The sequence below is a fragment of the Corvus cornix genome, chromosome 2, assembly GCF_000738735.6.
Source record: "Corvus cornix cornix isolate S_Up_H32 chromosome 2, ASM73873v5, whole genome shotgun sequence".
In the NCBI taxonomy this organism is placed as follows: Eukaryota; Metazoa; Chordata; class Aves; order Passeriformes; family Corvidae; genus Corvus; species Corvus cornix.
In genome coordinates this window covers 34,273,065-34,293,189 of record NC_046333.1, presented here as the reverse complement: position 1 = coordinate 34,293,189, position 20,125 = coordinate 34,273,065, and the positions used below count along the sequence as shown (strand labels likewise).

Genomic DNA, 20,125 nt, shown 5'->3' with positions numbered 1-20,125 from the left:
TGGATATTGAACTTCTCCCAAAAGAATTTACTCAAACCTCTTGTTTTCTACTGTCTGCAGAGATGGACACTTGTGGAAAGATAGGGTAGTATTCCTGACAGATTTCACCAGAAATGTAACTATGCACAACAGCATAACCTCTGAGCAAAATCTTTCTGTGTTTCCTGTGCCCACCTCCTATATTTATTAAATTTTGAAATCTTATATGTGCCCTCAAAGGAAAAGCTTTGTCTGGAAACCTACTGAAGTCTTACATCTAGAATAGCCTATTTGCCTTCTACATCTTAAGACTGATTCAGAAAAGTAGTGAGGAAAAGAACTGAAAAGCTTGGTGCTCAGTCAGATGGGAAAACATGGAAATGGAAGGCAGGAGGGAACAATTACATAAGTCAGTGATTTCAGGAAAAAAACCCAGCAAGCTGGTACCAAATTAAAAAGAAAAAAAAAGGTGATGGAAGGGGAGATTGACCCTTCTATTAGCATGATATGCCATCTGATGTTACATCTCTGTAAAATAAACAATATATCTGTATTAAGTGTCCTTTAAAAATCTGCATCCTTTTCTGTTAGCAGAGATTGACTAATAACAATAATAATAAATAATAATAAAACTAATAAATAGTCCTTGATTTCTTGGGGTAAATGGACTGTATATGTCCCCAGAGTATGCACAACCTTCTTTAGTTTTGTGAAGGTCTGTCATTCTCTGTGAACTTAGTCTCTTTACTTCATGTTGATCATCCTTTTAAGAGAACAGTTCTTATTCTTTTAATTAGTAGACCTCATTCCCGGTCCTATCACTCTGGACTGTTAACTCTGGAATTTTCCCTTTTTTGCTCCACTCTTTCACATTTTTTTTCAGAAAACTTGGGTTGTTTTGCTTTTTTAGTGTAAAAGCTCACTGATGGCCATATCTTGCAATACAGACACTTGATTTTTTTTGTTTTTAAACCAAACCTTTGCTTCATAGACAGTGGTTTTATTCCTCATCATATTTAACTTATTTATACTAACACCTACATATTTTTTCATGTACTGTTGCATTCAAGACAAACATGTGCACTAAATGAATTGAATAAATGTGTTTCTATGGGCCTGGTTTTGCCCACTAGAGAGAACACTGAGATTCATCAGGAAATAAAAGTAACTGATGAATTGTTCTACATATGACTGAGGAACTTGTCAAAGGAAAACAGAGATTCTAATGCATTACTGCCTATACGATTTGTATCCGTACAGTTTTCTCAAGACAATATTTAGTTAAACTGAACTATCAGGGAAAAACTAGTTGTGCATATTTTTAGAAAATCTTCTTGTGAAAGACAGTTTTATGAATGGATGAACAACATAAAGGAGAGAAGTCATTTGTCTTTCCTCTCTCAGAATAAGTGAACCTACTTTGTATTCGTCTCAAATGTGATTAAGTAATAGAACATATTTTTATAACAGAAAAGAACCTCTTTCTCCCAAAGCAATAAAACCACTCTTGTTGAAGTCTGTTTGGCCCATTCCAAGTAAAACTTAAACAGATCTAAGTGTATTTCCATATGGAATCAAATGATTGTTAAATCGTGGAAGTGTTTTCTTAAAGAAAAGAATTAATTCAAACTCTGATATTTTGTAATTTTTTTTTAAAGCTAAACATTTTTTGAATAAAAATTATGTGGTTGTCTGGAAAGGCTAGAAGGCCATTTTATTTAAAACATTCTAACTTTTATGTAAAAACATGTAAAGCTTGTAAAAGTAGAATTCTATTTGAAGCACAGTGTCGGATTTTTAAGTAGTTCTTTTCTAAAAGGCAAAACAAAATTCCTGTAATCTAATGCAATTTCCAGACATTGCAAGAATAAAAGATGTCCTCATGGTCTGTGAGAAGTGCAGCTGAATGTGTTGCATCTGGGCTATTGCACAGGTGAAAAGTAGTTACTGAATGGGTCTTCTGATTACTCTCTCTCTTTGTCTCTGTAGAATAGGTTAGGAAGGATAAGAGATGTATTGTTTAGAGACATACGTCGTCAAAATGTATTCTTAGGTAGTTTTTATTTCGTTGAGTAAATCATTTTTTTGGTGGAAAGATGTATTTGCTAGTAGTGTTGTTATGAATACTTGAGGCACTGTAAATAAGTAGTTTTCATAGTTCTGTAAAAGAGCACTGATTATAAGAAGAGTATTTTAAAAAGATAGTACTGATGTACATACTTAAAATCCAGATCATGGATTTCCCTCACCAGTGATTGATGGTTCTTTGCACAGGACCCGGAGGGAGTTCGAATGTGAAACAAAGATGTCAATAGTATGGCCCTAAAGGGAAGTCTGGCCCTTCTGTCTATTCAAATAAGCATTTTAAAATTTTGCCTGAAGCATTCTGTTACAGGTGTATTATTAAAGCAATCTCTTGTAAGTTAGCCAGTGGCTAATAAATCAGTTACCATTTCACTGTGAGAAATGTCATTCTGCAGAACGGCATAGCCACAGAGCACTTACCAGTTGGAATGTGAGCATTGAGTTTGTCTTTAGAAATTGTTCACACCAGATTACTAGAGAAAGGATCTAAGACTCATTTGGGCTTTTCTCTCTTTCAATATGGCCATTCCAGCTAGTGCTAACATTTTAATAGGCTGCCATGTGATCTATGTAGTATGATTTTTCTGCACTAAAAGATTGATTGCTTATTACATTGACTTAAATTATTCTTGCTATTGGAATTCTTATGTGCTGAAAATTAGTGCCTTTAGTCTTTCACTTTTATTGCACATATTGATCACTTATTTCAAAATAAAGCAGATTGTAAAATTAGTCTCTGACTAAGTTTGCCGGAAGATTCACTCCTCATGTTAACATCACATATTCATTTAAACTTTCCTTGACTCAGTAATTTTTTTTGTTTTAGAGTTGATTAAAAGAAAAGTCTAAAATTTCAACAAAATTACAGAGCCAAAACTAATGTATCATCTTGATTGTAACTGCAGATACCAGAAGTGTCTGGTTCAATACTTCTTTTGACATATAGTGTTATTCTCTTTGGTGTGAGAGTTAATGTTTTGCACTTGTTTAAATGTAGACTCGTGATGTATATTGAAAGAGACAGCAGAAAGACCATGCCAGGAAAAGAGCAGCGAGGTGGCAGTGAATACCTGTCAAAATGCCTGGATCTTCTCATCTATCACATTGTGAGGGAGCTGCCAGGAATTCTAGGTAAATTCAGTTTGTTAACCAAACAGATCTTACCTTTCCTTACTTTGTCAAAAAACAGATATATCCTTAAATATACATGTGGAAAGGCTGTATTTTCTGATTACGTAAAGTTTGCATGATATCAGCTTCCTGAAATTTTTTATATATGTCATGATCAGATATTTTGTATTGTAATGCATGATATCCTATATTAATGTTTTGTGTTTGTAGAATGGTAAGCCCAATCAGCTCAGTCAGGAATAAAGCCTAGATGTACAAGAACTTTTATCAATGTTCAATAAAGATATTGTTAAATCTATAAACATTGTACAATCTAAGAACAAATTTGCCCCATAAAGCAGAGGCCTGGGAGAGATGCAACAGGGCATATCTCTGAGTACATGTTAATCACGCTGAAATTTATATATAGAGTACTTGCTACAGACAGTTTTTCTGCAAAATTTTAGCTTAGATACTTCAGTTGTTTTAGATGCCTGAAACCAATTTGCTCATGCATACGAGCTTTATTTTCGTAAAATTATTTTCTGATGAAATGATACCTGATGTATTTTTCATCTTCTCTACATTATTGCTAGGATATTGAAAATGTAATGGTAGCATGCAAAGGTTAGTAGACCTAAATGTCATGCTGCTATTTTAAAAGAAACTTTACTTCCTCTGCTAATGCAAATTTTTGCCTTGCTGCAAACACCTGATCCCTTTTTTCTAACTAAATACCAGGTTTGCATATTGGCTGTATTTCAGGATGGAGGTCTCAGACTAGAAATGTTCGAAGCACAAATTCACCTCCTACTGTTTATATATACGATATGCAACTGATATAGTAGGCTCTGATATTTCCTCAGAATCTGAAAGCTCTATACATCAAATACATAGTTGCTATCATAATACATAGTACATCAATTGCTTAGACAAGTAATTACTATTGATTTACAATTTCAATGCATTGTTGAGAACTGATATCAAGCATAATTTCTGCATTTTGTTTTCTTTTCCAAGCTGGAGCTGTGTGTTGATTGTTTTCTGTAATCTTAAATTATCTCTCCGTATTTGTCCACATTTGTCAGAAGTCTTTTTATTGCTGTATGATGAAGGAGCATGTACTGCTTGACCTATGGTAAAAGCGATGGGCTCCTAACAATAATAATCAGATTTGAAAATTGGAACAGTGAAAAGCAGTTTAACTGTTGATTTAGAATTAATCCTAGCTGGCTTTTTTAATATACATTTGTGTAAGCTCCTTACTGATACCATCTTCTTCCACCAGATGTAGCTATAAACCAAATATATTAACAAGTTGTAGAAATTGACCTTAAAGATACATTTGAACAAAAGAAATAAATTGTTAATCTTCTGGTTAATTTAAAAAGTTTTTGGTTATTTAACCTGTTTTTAGGAAGTAGATATAAATTGTTTCAATCATGCTAAAATTAAAGGTAGCCATATCTACCTATCTATCAAATGCAGAATTGCCAAATGAGATTATTACATAGTCCTTAAAATATAGAGATTGTTCAGTAAATTAGTTACTAACCACAGAGAGGTCTTGTTGAATTACACTATTGTGTGTAATTCAGAACAAAAATGTATTAATGAAAAAAATGTTGTGTTTTATGTATTTGAAGAGTTTTAAGCAACACTTTCTTTTCTTTACCAACGAATGAGTCAAATCTTTAAGGCCTACTTCAGTGCCAGGCACTGTCATTTCTGCTTATATTGGAAACTGAACTCCATGGGAACAGAAGAAAAGCATTGGTATTATTCAACATGATTAAACTCTATCTTATTCTGAAAGGAAAGGACTTTTCTGGCCTGAAAAAATCATATAAAATACTGAGTCCCATTCTTTATTTGTTTAACATATATGTGAATTCCCTTTTACAGTTTTGAGCAGCTCTCTTTTTAGGAAAAAAAATATAATAGGTGCTCTTTCAAGAAAGCATTTGGCTTTTAATATTTTCAGGTTATAAGGACAGAATTTTCCCTCTTTTCATATGAGTTAACTTTTCTCATGCTGCTTCTGTTCTTTATCCCTTGCAGAAGAGGTCTTGCTTTTTGTAGGCAATAGGAAGCGTGACACAAATTTAGCATGATGTTCCTTGATTTTTATATGTCTCTTCTGAGTCTGAAGTATAATTTTCACGATTGCAATTAAAATTTTGTTTGCTTATTATTATGTCTGAGGTTTGCCATGGAGGCAGCTAAGTTCTCTGATTGATCTGTTGCCATCTCTTTTATGAGAATTCCTGTAGCTTTAGGTCACTCGTGTCACAGTTAAATTGGTGTATGAGAATGTGTGTGCATGGCTGTTGGAAGGATCTCTTTTTTTGGCGGGTAGGGATGTTTGGGGTTTTATTTCCAGTTTAACTGTGCTGCAGGGGAAATGTACTGCTTCAGCATTGTGTCACCCAATAATCTTGGTTCATTCAGTTCTTGATTAGCTGAAAGTCATGAGAACTTTGCTTTTTATTTCACTGGAAATATAATTGCATCTATAGAATTTAGCCAGTGTTAAGTCCACTCTGCCAAGAGGAGTAATTTCATCTTTACTTCAACACTCGCCTTACTTATATTTCTATCCTCACTGTTTTGCCAGAGGACACCTTTGCTTGTCCCTGTGGCCAGAGTAGGGAATTGACCTGGTTGAACACTGAGCTAGGAAAGAGAAGTGCTGGATCAGCCCGATTCATCATGCAGTCACATGAACACTACTTCTAGCAGACAGAGAAGGAATGAACAGAGGCTGCTGGAACAGAGATGTTTTATTTGTCATGTGCTGTTGTTTAGTGATGCTTTTATGTTGGATCAGCCTGAAATGCTGTTTTCTGTAGGTGACATTCTCAGTGCCCTAACTAATGTCTCTGGACGTAAACACCCATCAACGGTTCAGGCCAAACAGCTGAAGATGTGCCTTCCTATGATGCCTGTAGTGCTTCATCTTGTGACATCCCAGGTAGATTTTTTTTCCCCCCAAAATTTGTGACACAGAGGACAAACTCTTACAGTTTTCCAAAATCCAATTTCTGTCAATCATGGTCAGAATGAGTAAAATAGAGGTTTTGTTAATGCATAGATATGTTGATGAGTATTCCACCTATGAAACATCATTTGATAAATGCACTTTATATAACAACTGTAATGACAGAAGCAAATACAGATTTTGTCCTCTTTTTTTTTTTAACATGTGAAATAATTGTTTTACTTTTTCTGGTCATGAGATATGCATTTTATGTAATTTTTTTCCAACTTTGACTAATTTCAAATAGGTATTTCGTCCCCAGATAGTCACAAAGGAGTTTCTTTTCAACTATGGCATCTTACTTGTGAGTATGAAGTCTAAGTTAAAATATTTTTACAAGATATATATGCATAAAATTTTGGAAATCACTTTAATGAAATAAAATTGTATTAAATTTCTAAATTGGAGAGAGAAGTTTATTCTGAATATATTTTTTAAGCTTTGGTTTTATTCAAAACTTTATATATAATCAGAAAATCTTTTCTGTAGTAATCTATTTGTTCAAAGGGACACTGCACATATTTGACAAACTGAGAATTTCCTGTGTGCTTTATTTCTGAATATAAAGGTTTAGCTCTAAATTACACAGAATATTTTCTCTAGAATTTCATGCTATTATTTTATGAGTAGAAATGAAAGAGAAATTATAATTAATTTATATTTAAGGTATTGTTTCTTCTTGTCACCTTTTTCTTCTTGCCAGTACTTCTACACTGTGTTTAGTTGATGGAAACCTATGGAGCTAAGATATTTAACTCATGGTGACATTTACAACCTATTTCTGACATTAGCCATAGAAAATGAACTTCTTAGCTGTGCCATTGGATAGTACAGCAGAAATGAAGTAGTACAGTTCTAACATAATTTCCTCATATGAAAACAAATGCTTATGTTAAAGGAGAAAAAAGAATATTCTGAAGTTGCATATCAGAGTTAAGTAAATACTTTTAAGTGCATGAGTTCATAAATGACAACTAGGTATTTATCTCCAGATAGCATGAAAAAATGCTTTACTGCAAACAATTATATTCAAGCTCAGTGTTCAGATTCCCTTCTCTTTCTCCTTTGACTCTTTATTCCAAGAAAATGTGGTTTAATTTATCTCTATGAAAATATTTGTGTAAAAATTAGCATTAGAATGATGAAAAAAAATTTGAAACTGTAGATGTTGAATTACAAAGCCCTTTCTCCCTTTGAAGCATTTGTAACTAGGCAGTAGATTTATTAGTAGTTTCCAATCAACCTTCTAGAAGGTGAAATTCTTCTGACAACAATATAGGTACAGCAGACCAGGTCCAATGAAAGTTTTCTTTGATGTTACTCCAGCTTGTTTGAGCTACTGACTGAGGAAGTCAGGCTAGCACAGGTTTCCTCTCAAATCAAGGAGGAGCAGATTACTCAGTGTTTCCTGTGTCTTGTCCTGTATTCATTGAAGAAAAGGCAATTCAGGAACTTACATACACTATTTAAATTTAGACATGAAAAAGGGAGGGTCAGTAGTATATCTGAAAAATTAGTGTAATATTTTAATCCATTTTATTTAACTGTGTTATGATATGGCTAATATAATTAAATCTGAAAGGGTAACTATCCATTCTACGAGGCAACAATCTACTCTGGAAATTTGTGTTTAGCAACATTCCCACTGACATCTATAAAGGGACATTCGATCATCAGCCTGTATTTTTTCAAAGTACTGTGCTATAACTGAGGCCCCTAAGACTTTAGCAAGGCAGTCTTTTTTGTTTGTTTTGTCCTTTTTTTTTTTTTTTTGTCCTGATTTATTCAATAGTCTTGTTCTTAACAATAAGAAATTGTGAGGAGTGGAAAGATGTGTGCTTGTGATCTGGAAGGAAAAGAATAGTTGTTTTCCTCTAACGGTTGTTCATTGAGAATTTTTTTTTCTTGCTGCTTTGAAGTTACTTCCATCATCACTGTAATTTTCAGTAGTGTTGAGCAAAGAAATTGAGAGGGAGTCGGGACAGTCCTTTCATGTTTTCTGCTGTGAACAGAAGTATATGGAGGACATGCCATGCCCCAGAGGCACAGCTAATAGCAGGCTCCTGGTGGTGTGCACAGGGCACAGACTCACCTGTAGCGAAATACACATACACCATTTCTCTCCGTTGCTTAAGAAACCCAAGACAGTTGAATTTCTTCAAATAAATACATCTTTTCCTTGTGTTTCAAATATAAAATTAGTAAGCATTAGTAGCCAAAAAAATTTTTGCACCAGCTATTTTGATGTTTCCAAATCGGTCTTGAGACTATGGTTGCGTGAAACTGTCTAAAATTTAACAAACAAAATAATTTACTCTCTTCCAAAACACATTAATTAGATATTACCTCGTAATTTCCTTCAAATGATCAGGAAGATAACATTTTTTTATAGAAGCACTTGTTTTTTATGACTGCTGCTGAGGTGCTTTTAAATAATGAAATATATAATTAGTTTCTAACTCTATTTTTAATTAGAGAAGAATCCTTCAGATGTTTCTTACATACTGTGAAAAAGATAACCCATGTAGAAACTTATGCCAATTTAATATGTGATAAGAAAAATTTAATTGGTAGTGAAATATAAAACAAATGCCATTTTCTTAAATACTACATTAGTAAAAAAGAGCATACTACAAATTCTGCAGAGAATTTTCCTTCCTTAGCAAATCTTAATAACATGTCTTTTGCATCCCGATGAAATAAACAGCCCTGCATAGAAGTGAAAGCAAAAGAACAGTGGGTCTAATTGTACAATATTTACTTAATCCAGATTATTAATATCTTATTGACCCTGTTCCTTTAAATGATGACAATTTAGGTGCTTTTTAATAGAAAGTTATGTATGCATTTTTGCATGTTCTCCTGAGTGTAACTGCATCCACAGTGTGTATTGAATGCACGGAGATCAAAAAGATGGTGCAAAATAACAGAAAATTGCATTTTCTGAAGGGTCTTTGGTCATTTTAGTGAGTTATTTTGACATAGCCACATCCAAGGTAGTTCAAAGTCTTCTAAGAAATTACAGTTTTCTGTTAACAGTGAAGACATTTAATTACTGTCTATTTAGCTGGAAATGCTATCATTTCTGATACTAGTCAGAGTAATAATCCTTACTGTACTTCACATTTAAATGTCCAACAGCATTACAGACTTGCAAAATTGTAACAGCTTGGTCATTAGCACTTTCAGTTTTAGATAATTATTATGAAAGTTTATCCCAATGTAGGTGCATTAATATTTTGTATTTACACAGTTCTTTAAAGAATTTCTTGTTGTAATAATTCAGTGATTATGCTTTTTAATTTTTTTTCCTAAAGTGTTTTAACATAAATTCTGCTTCTTTTGTAGGAGTTCATCAGATCGATAGATTCAGGAGAAACGAACTTGGATAGAGCAATAGGTAGGGTAACCTAGGATATTGCAGTACTTTTAGATGCATGTATTTTTACTAAGTTTATGAAGAAATATGATTACTCTTACCAACAGGGCAAGCTGCATCAGAAGAATTGATTAAGACTACTTTATTGACTGTTGAAGCAGTTACAGACCGTCCTAGCTTGCTGATGATCCATCGCTTGACTGTAAGTCTGACAGCAATTTAAATACTTGCAGGCTAATAGGCCTAATTCCATTTATAGATAGAAAGTTTTGAAGATTTAGAAACCATTTAAAATATGGTTTAAAATGTATTGTGGTTCTATTTGACAGGAAAAAGTACTTATTGTTTATAGAGAATTTTCAAAGAAGCAGCAAGGCATTCAGTTTACTGTATTTAGTTGAGAAATTAGAGGGAGACTGAGAAGGACTTAGAGTTTAGAAATAGTGGTTCTTGATTCTGTAAGTTCTTCAGCTTCAATGCAAGTATGTTGCTATATATGAGTGAAACTACTGCCACTTTTTATGCTTTTAACAGAAATACATGCTTTTAACAACAGCATGGCTTGGAAACATCACCTCTGAGGATTGATCCCATTCTATCATATTCCTCCTGACGAGATCATCAATAGCAGTTATGGTGTTGGGGTTTTTCTGTTGCTGTTTGTTTGTTTGCTTTTTTAACTCTAGCAGATTTCTTACTTTAAAATTTCATTAGAATTACCAAACCCACATATTGTAAGCTTTTAACATCACTAAGATTTGTTTTCTTTGAAGTTCTTGGTTAAAAGATTCTACTGTGAGCTAAGCTAGTGGAAGGCAGAACAATTACGTTGTGAAATAGTTGTCAGCAAGTCAGGAGGTCTGAATGGTTGAATCGGTGTTTGACAAATCATCATAACCTATACTGATACATTTTTGTGCTTGAACTTTCACCAAAATACAATCCACCATACTCACTGAGATGACCATTAGATTCAAATTGAATCTTATGTGTTTATATTGGAATTAGGTTAAGGGCATGCGTCCAATATGGCACTTATATTAAGAAAGACATTAGCAAATAAATAAGAATGAGGGATGTTAGCGATCGTGCTAGATAAGAATGAGTGATCTTAGAAATCAAGCGTTTTTAGAAGTTGAACCCTATTTGGTGTGTATGTGTTAGTTGAGTATTTAGATTATAAAGTCCTAATAAGTGAAAAGGGTAAAATTAATCCAAAATATAAATTGGAATTTAAATAAGTTTGATAATATTTTTTTCATGAATGCTCACAAAAGAGTGGTATTCAAGAATATGGTCCTTATGCAAAAAAATCTAACCAATTAATAGTCAGAGGGGAAATAGTACAGAACTGAACAGTTCAATTTACTTTAATATGGCAAAAAGGTCCTAGAATGAAATGTGAAGGGTAGGTGAAGTATGAATGCCTGTTGATACCTTCCTACATGCCTGTCAGCATGCCTCTCACTATATTATATCTGTATCCTTCTAGAATCACCTCAATTTAAAAAAATAATTGCTTTATACTCAGTGTGTCTTATATTGACAGAAATATGTACCATTTTTTATGGGGGTCCATCAGTGCTGACTGAAATTGCAATACCTTGTGTCAGCACATTAAATAAAATTCCTAAAATAAATTTAATGGTCTGGGAGTTTTCTCTGGAAGAGAAAATTTCTCTTTACAACTCTTCTTCCCTTCCCACATTTTCCTGAAGCCAGGGAGTGACTATCCTAGTCTCTGTTAAGTAACCCATGGCTCGCAGTAGTGGAGTTTTAAAGTAGCTAGATTTCTGGGGAGCAGTTTACTTCATTTCATGTGTTGAAAGTTTTAGATGTTTATTTAAATTCCATCTCAACATATCAGTTACGTAGCTAGAGATAAAACTTCCTTCCTAACCAATGCTTTTCCAGTACTTCTGACACATACCCCTTTTGTAGTTTCCCTGGTTTAGAATAGGTATAAAATTATACCCTTGTAAATGAATAGCTTTCTTTTTTTTTTTTTTAATCTATCACTTCACTCACTGATTTTCATAAATAACAGTTCTTGCTAATTTAAAAGAGCCCTCCTGACACTCGGCAAATAGTCATTCAGACATAATTTAAAGTGGAGAAATTGCCTTGCATTTTGTATGTTAAATTCAAGAAATTGTCCATTGTCATTAATAATCTCTAACCGCATCTGCCACTAGTGGTGCAAACAGTAATTAGTTTAATACTATTTACGAAGTCTAGTGTGCTAATTATACTTGAATGTACAGCATACATTACTTTAGAGGAAAGTGGTACTTCATCTTGTATGATGCATACAGACTATTTTTGGAATTGCTGTTGCTCGAGGGATATCTTCTAATTGCTGCTGGCTGAGCATGACTGGAATCTATGAATATAAATTCCAGCACACAGCAGAACTTACTGCTTTTTTAAAATGTTGAAGCAAGACATGTTCAAGCTTCCAGATCAATATTTAAGTATTACAGTGGTTAATAGGACACTCTTCTACTGGAGAGAAATTTAAATCCTAGGCTGAGCTCAGAAGCCTGGATTGCTCATTTAGACCAAGTTGTTTACAAACAGGATTTTAGGGAGTGAGGCTGGGTGAAGGCCAAAACCTTCTTGAGAGGATGCAATTATTTTTCTACTCTTACTGTGACATTGCTTTAAAGTCTCTAATCAGAATTTAAACACATCTAATAAAGTTTAATTAATTTAATGAAAAGTGGGTCTATATTGAGCAAGCAGAACCAGAAAGTTTTTCAATTGAGATCTGTTTTTAGTTTAACTAAAATGAAATTGTTTAAATTAATAGGAATTTAAGAGCAACATCTCAGTTTATTTCCCTCTTTGAGAAGAAAAAAATTACTTGTTCTGGATTTTAGTTCAGGTTTGATTTACTTTTATATTCGTACTTTGAAAAAAAACCCAGAATAAATTTGAGGGTTTTGTGGTCAAATTTCTGATTACCATCAACCTGAAGTCAATTATTGAGGAGATTAACTGCTGTGGAGACTGACTGTATTAGATATGACAAAGTGTGATAAAGTCAATGGAAATTAATTGAAAGTGCTTAAATGAAAGCCAGCAGTGAGCAGTAATTTCATTTTGCATGCAGTTGTGTGCATTTTTACAAGATATAAAGACTAACAGTAAGTGTGACTTGGAAAATTTTTACAAAACTAGATTTTAGGGTATACAAATACGGTGATGAAGGTCATTAAAAAGAGTCTGTATAGACTGGAGTGAAATATTAACCCCAGTTTCTTGAACTGGCACAAGTCCAACTCCTTGTTTCTTCCACCTACCTAAAATGTAAACATGTTTACTAAATTCAGATACTAAGTGTTCTAATAATATTGATTTTCTAATTTTGGTAAAGATTTAGATATAATTAACTGGAAGAATTCATGCTGACTGTATAATTTGCATTTTTCTTTTTTGTATTAAGTATATTTATTTGCCTGAAAATACGCAAATTCAGAGCACTTAGAGCTCACAATGGCAGACAGTTCCTCTGGGAGTCCTTTCTGTACTCCAACTAGCTCCCAAAAATTATCTGTGCACTGCACATACAATCTTTTACCCAAAACATTAAAGTTGATCTCTGGTTAAGGCAAAAGTTGTCAGCAGTGATTCTCTTCCTCAGAGTTTTAAAACTTACTTTTAAAAGCCAGGCTAAAATGAAAGCACCTAGAACACGATGAGTTGCTTGATGGAAAGTCAAGGGAAAAGTTGTATGACAGGGAAACGTATTGTTTGACAATATGAAAGTTATTAGTTTCAATAAAGGTGACAACACAAGGGTTAGAAACTTCTGCAAGTGCTTTTTTCTTAATTTAGCATCAGTGGTATTCTTCATCCACAGGCTGTTCTAATCTAACCACTGACAACGTAATTATGTCAGTGTAGGATGTGACTATATAACATATTGTACAGAAGTTTCTCAATCACATTCCCTTTTCAAGTAGATTAAAATACTACACTGCATGTGGCTTTCTGTCCATTAAGCTAATCCAGATGACATGAGACTTTTTTGTGAAATCAGTTCTCTACTAATTGGCATATTGAGTCATTCAATCAGAGCTGTCTCTTCCCAGAAGTAAGAAAAAAAAATCCTCAACAAAGATTCTGAAGACTTTTAAAAAAAAATTACAGAAGTGTCATCCTTCTTCCCAATCTATTCTACCATTCATTACATTATTTTTTCCATTACATTCTGAGAGATTACTGATGATATTAAAACACTGAGGAGTATGCTGTGCCTCCAGCAACAGCTTTGAGAAATTTGAAGGCAGCAAGAAGGATGATTGGGGGTTCGGGCATCTCTTCTCATGAGGAAAGGCTGAGGGATTTGGGCCTGTTCAGCTTTGTGAAGACAATTGAGAGGGGACCTCATTAATGCGTATAAATATCTAAAGGATGGGGTGTCAAAAGAATGGAGCCAGGCTCTTCTCAGTGATGCTCATACCTCACTGGTAGAGTTTTCCTTGCAGAAATTACTGAACATTATGGAGACAGGTGTTCTGGTTCTGGATAGAATATTTGTATTTGCAAAAAGGTTTTGGCAAAGTCATGCATCAAAGACTTCAAATTCATTAGTGGCCCTTCCCTCTTACCCTCAGGCTGATCAACTTCTAACTAGTCAAAATTTACTGAGTGGATAATAGAGATCAGATTAAAAAAATTTAGGTATTTTAAGAGTTGTGTCTTACAAAGGTTTGTTGCAATATGTGCTACTAATCCAGAAAAGGGAATGAATAGGAAGGTGACAGAACTGGCTGATGGCACTAAATTATTCGCAATAGTGAAAATTAAAACTGACAGAGAAGTTGCAGAAGGTTTTAAGATTTGAGTGAAAGGAAAATAAAGTGACATGCAATTCAATACTGATAAATGACAAGTAATGGACATGAGGAAAATAACTTCAACTATACATAAGCAGTGTCAAACTCTAAACTACTTCTAACTGTTCTGGAAATCTTTCAGTATTATTTTTCTTTGGTAATGATAGCTAAATACTCAGCAGTAATCAGAAAGACAACTAGATTATTAGAAATGACTAGTAGATGATCAGACAAAAAAGCAGAAAACATCACTGTGCTGTGGTGGCATCACATGTCCGTGTCTCAAATACTGAACGCAGTTGTGGTCATTCACTCTCAAAGGGAATGAAGTTTATCAAGAAAAAGTACAGCTCAATGATGCAAGGAGGGTCTCAGTAGAAAAGAACTTCATCTTGGAAACAGAATGCTCCATAGTGTAGTATTATGAATAGCATGGGAAAGATGAATTGGAAATAATCATTCTTGCTTTTTATAAAGTAAGAATATGTGGGTATCAAGTTAGCTGCTTTAAAATAAGCAAGGATGTGTCTTCATAAGGCATAATTGAAGTGTAAAATGCAGTGCTGTAGGTATTGCACATGCTAAATGTATAAATACATTTAAAATAGGATGGGACAAATATATGGGGGAAAAGGCTAAATGCTAAAATAATACAGGTACAGCATCAGCTTAGGAAGTTTCTTAATTCAAGAGGTACTTTTCTAGAAACTAGAAGCTTTATGCTTGGTCTATTTCTCCTACTTTTTTTCTACTCCATTCCAGCTGTCAGAAACAGGATTACCAGGTTTGAGCCATGGTTTTTTGGTCCTGTACATATATATTATAGTTGGGAGATGTGAGTGTAGTGTGTGTATAGAAGTTTCTAGAATTTCATTACTGTTTTGGGTACTGATAACAGCACAGTTATGGCAGCACAGCCTTTGAATGCCATCATTACAGAATTATACAGTGGTGACTTTGTGCAGCTAGGAATGTATCATGAACTGGATATCAGGCTATTTAAAAGGTGGTAGGAACTCATCTGTAGCTATGATCATATTCAATCTATATAGTCTGTTTAGGCTTAAAGAAGAATAATTTCCTTTTTTTGTTAAGTGATCTTTGTGATAAAGACTGAGGCAAAAAAACCTGTATCTGATTTATCTTCATGCGTATATGGAGATTTGATTCCACACAGATATCAGCAGCCATACAAAAGAAGAAGAAATGAATCTTTGTTTGAATATTCTTCTATTTATTTCAATGCCAAAATGCTAGTAACATTCTTCTCTCTACATAAATGACACAAACATCTGCAATTTACTGGTGAATTTGTTAAAAATATTTTATGTACTATTACACTATAGTTTATTTCACCTTAATAATTATGTGCAAAGTTCATATCTTGTTTACAAATTTGTATACACATTAGTGAAGAACAGTGACCCAAATGGCATGGAGAGAAGATTAGGATTGTGGAGTTAGGAAGTATATGATTTAAGGTTCATATAAAATTTAATACATGCTTCCCCCTTCAGCATATGCATTCTGATATGCTTTTGCATAACAAAATAATTTTCCATAGGATTAGTGCTTCATTTAGTTGATCTCCCCACCACACTGAACTGACACAAGGACCTGCTATGAGAATTCCTGACACCTGCTATGGAGAATTCCTTTCTAAACTGTTTACCAAAACTGAGGTTTGTGTTAGAAGAAGTTCAGAATAAGCTACTACAGTCATTTAAGACCTAAAGAATCTTCTTTACAATGACAGTCGAAAATATATATATCTTAGAAAAGACTTACAGCTGGCTTAACTACATTCTCTAATGTGGAAAGACTGCTGTTAATGCTAGATTAGAATGAAAGAAGATTTCAAGTTTTAGAAATTGGAGTTGCATCATGTTGTATACTGTCATTTTAATTGCCATAAGTCTGAGTCAATGCTCCTGCTGTTGAGTGATTCATAATATCCAGGGACTGTAGGTTGCTTCAGATAATCTAGAGCTGCTTCTTTCCCTCTTTTCTGTTTCACACCTTTAATTTACCACTTACATGTGCCTCTTCACTTGAGAGGTTTTGCAGTACATTGAACTGGTTTCTTGGACTGAAAGATCTTAAGTACATACATTTTTTTTCCTACCTCACTGGTATGTTATAACTGATACATTACCGTTTGTAGAACAGCTTAGAAACCTGCACTAATGGAGTTACTGGAATGCAGTGTAGTCTTATTATTTAACTGAAAAGACCATGAAAAATTTCAAAATTATGAAGTGTTACAAAAGTCACTACATCTATGATATATAGCATTATCTATATAGGTAGAAAGGCTATTTGTACTTGCAAGAGTAGTTTGACTTCCATCCCTCAAGCAGAATCCTTTTACTTCTTTTATTGAAAGTCTGTAACAAAAGCATTTTGTAGTAGTATTTTTCAGAAATGAAAAAAACCAAAATAAATGAATTTAACTCTGTTAAATTCATTTAACAGAGTTCACCAGCCAGCAATTAAATAGTTGCTAACTGCAGTTATTGCTGGCTAGAGGCTAACTTCAGTTAGTGGCCCTTTTCATACATACTTTCAGCTTCTATAGATGTTTCTTATTAGTAGCTGCACATATCTAGGGAAATTTTATCTTCTTGTATTAATTACTGAAACAAAACACATGGGGGATTATAACACAGTCTTGTTACACCAAATCCTGTCCACAGTGTAGTGAGAATCTACACAGCAATTTTATTTGTATAAGTAAATCCTAGGACAAGGTGTGCATCCATGATGCATGCTTAAAAATTGCAGGGTTGCCCATCCATCCTCTCCCCAAAACCCAAGCATGTCCTGTCTAAATAAATTATATTTTAACAATGATTTAAGACTTAGAAACTCTCTTATAGAGAATACTAGTAATACTCAATTTTTGTAACTCAGCTATAGCCTAGTTTATCATCAGTTGATTTCCAATGGAGCTAAGCTGACTAGTCCTGTGACAGGTGATAGATTTGTAACAATACCCTCATGGACAATAAAGAGTTGACTGGATTATATTTTTTCATAGTGCAACTTAAGTATGCAAATTTAAATTTTAGTGGAAGACTGTGTATTACCAGAAGGCAAGAAGTTAAAATATTTTCAAGTCTCTGTATTAAGCTTGGGGATATTTTAATTAGAGGTAGTACATCTTTCCTGATGTATTTTAATTCTATGCCATTCTGTTTTTCATCTGAACTCTGTTCAATGATTAGTTTATGGCTTAAAGCATCAGGATTAAGATACTCTAATACTCTTTTTTCGTAATATCTTACATCTGCGCTGAATTCTGTATTTTAAATTAAAATTCCGTGTCATGGAATTTTACTAAAGTTACTGTTGTTTTCTATATAAAAGTACATTAATGTCTGTAATTTTGTGGCAGTTTACCAGAGAAAAATGAACTTGGTGGCTTTTTAAGAGTGATTAGGGCTGAATTTGCATGATTATTCATCTCTTTTGATTAAGGGCTCTAGCAGCAGAATAAACATGAATGACAGTGTATCTCTGTTATGTCTTTTTCCTCTGTGAATGATCTAAGCCACATCTTTCTAATTCTGTTTTAGGTTGAAGACTGTATCCTCCCACCACTTGTTTCTTTGGTCCACAGTCAGAATGGTAGGTATACAGACACATCAGCTACAGTTTGCATGAATTCCACAGTTTGTTTTAGTTACATTTCAGTGTGGTCACATTCTTGGCACCTTTATTTTCTAGTGGAATGGAGACTCTTCAGCTTGCGGTTGCTCTCAGAAACTACATCACTGCTTTTAAGCCACGAAGTCATGGCTGAGGAGAAAGGGGAGACCCTCAACTCAAACAACAAGCTTCTGTCTCTCATTAGAGATTTACTGCTGCCTCAGTAAGTATAATATTGCTCCTGTAATGGGGAATAACTTGATACTCAATCCATTTTGACAGTGTATTTGTTTTAGCCATCCTTTCTATGTTTAAATGGCTAAGTTGAAAGAGGAATAGCAATTGACTGCTGCCAGACTTCTTTGCCCAACTTCTCCTCCTAGGTTTATTTAGTATTTTGTCACATGCAACACAAACACAACTTCTGTGTGACACTCATTTCTGATACTGTGCCTCTGGCTGCTCTTGGAGCAAAACAGGATTCCCTCTAGCTTTCGGGCTATAATTTAAATACTCCTCTTTGTTCTTCTGATAAAGTCAGAACATTCTAACTATAACATCTTTTTGTCAATTTTGGATATTGTACCTTTATTTAAGATGTTCTGAAATCATATGTAATGGCATATAACTTTTTAAAAAGAACAGTGCATCATGGATTAATCTTTCATAGTCCACTCAGAGGTTATTGCCTCTAAATTGCTGTCCTTTCCTTGCTGCCCCATGCAGCAAAAAAACCCTACAGCAGAGTAAATGAAACTACAGCCTGTGGGCCAGATGTGGTCTGGAACTTCATTTACGTGGTTCATGGTCAAATGAGGCCTCTCATTTCATGCTGACTTGCAGGTGAGCATAAAGAGAGCTCTTTGTGTTGCACACACATTGACTGTGAGCTGGTAACATCTGTGAGTAGAGGGAAGGAACACAAGATGAGTACAGCAGTGATGAGTCATCAATTGTATTTTACACTATTCTAATAATGCTGCAGTGTATTTCCCTGTGTGGTCCTTAAAAGTTAATAATGGTCAATACTTAGCTGCCCTGAGTGAGAAAATTGTTCTCCACCCCTACATTAAATAAATGCAAGAAGGCTGGAGGAACGGATGCTGGATTATGATCAGAAACACAGTGCCTTTTCCAATAATGAGACTTTCTCTGCTGATTGAGCAATGTTCTTACAGTTTAAGGGCCAAAGTTTTATCCATGCAAGGTGTGTAAACTTTTCTCTATGACAGAGAATTGGATGGAAATCTTACATTTCTGTAGAGAAACTTATTTTCAATACCTTTCTTCACATTTTTTTCCTCTGGGAAATGTAGAATGTATCAGTACAAATTAAAATGGCATCTGGAAATATTATTTTTAAAATAGACTATATGCATTATTAAAATCTGTCAGATGATTTTCTTTAGACAGGGGAAGAGACCTGAAGTCAGAGGAGGGAGAGTTCTGTCCTTGCTCTGAAACTTGCCCTTTGTAGCCATGTCTATCTTATTCAACATTTCTCATTGAACTGGGGGAAGTGTGTTTGGAAGCACATATTTTGCTAAGTACAAACTAGAAGGAAAACAGCCAGTAAACTTCTGTCTCCAAGCTTACTAGCTCAACTGAGAGGAAGGGTTTTTCAGCCTGAGACTAAATATGACCCTATCTATGTTGGGGACTTCACTTGTGCTATCTTAGCATACATTGTGTGGCAGATGCATGAAAAAGGGTCTTGCAGCAGCTCAGAATCTTGGCTCCAGGGTTTAAGTGTTTCCTGAATCAGTTTCCACATCTCATTAGTTGAGATGAGAAGGAAGGGCTTCTAAGAGTCAGTGTTATCTACTTGTAAAGATAATGTAAAGCTCTATCCCAAGAAGTATGGGTTACTTGAAAACTCTGAGATGGAACATTTGGAGGCTGAAGAGCTTTTTGCTGATATTGTTTAGTCCTTCTGTTGCTGGGTAAAGGATGGGACAGAATGTGACAGCTGGAGGACAGTCAAAAGAAGGGAGGTATGTGATGGCCATTTTTTCATGGGCAGTCTGTGGAGGGAAG

At 34.3% G+C, this 20,125-nt stretch overlaps 1 protein-coding gene across 12 annotated transcripts in view; it reads left to right on the top strand.

Moving 5' to 3' along the window:
• The window catches only part of ULK4 (unc-51 like kinase 4), a 255,460-nt gene that overhangs the window by 61,491 nt on the left and 173,844 nt on the right, over positions 1–20,125 (top strand). For all 12 annotated transcript variants that reach the window (XM_039570901.1, XM_039570876.1, XM_039570906.1 and 9 more), the window contains 7 exons: positions 3,062–3,195; positions 6,027–6,148; positions 6,462–6,518; positions 9,563–9,614; positions 9,701–9,795; positions 18,016–18,067; positions 18,167–18,311. In XM_039570901.1, the coding sequence (XP_039426835.1) occupies positions 3,062–3,195; positions 6,027–6,148; positions 6,462–6,518; positions 9,563–9,614; positions 9,701–9,795; positions 18,016–18,067; positions 18,167–18,311 (657 nt within the window). The remainder of the gene's footprint in view (positions 1–3,061; positions 3,196–6,026; positions 6,149–6,461; positions 6,519–9,562; positions 9,615–9,700; positions 9,796–18,015; positions 18,068–18,166; positions 18,312–20,125) is intronic.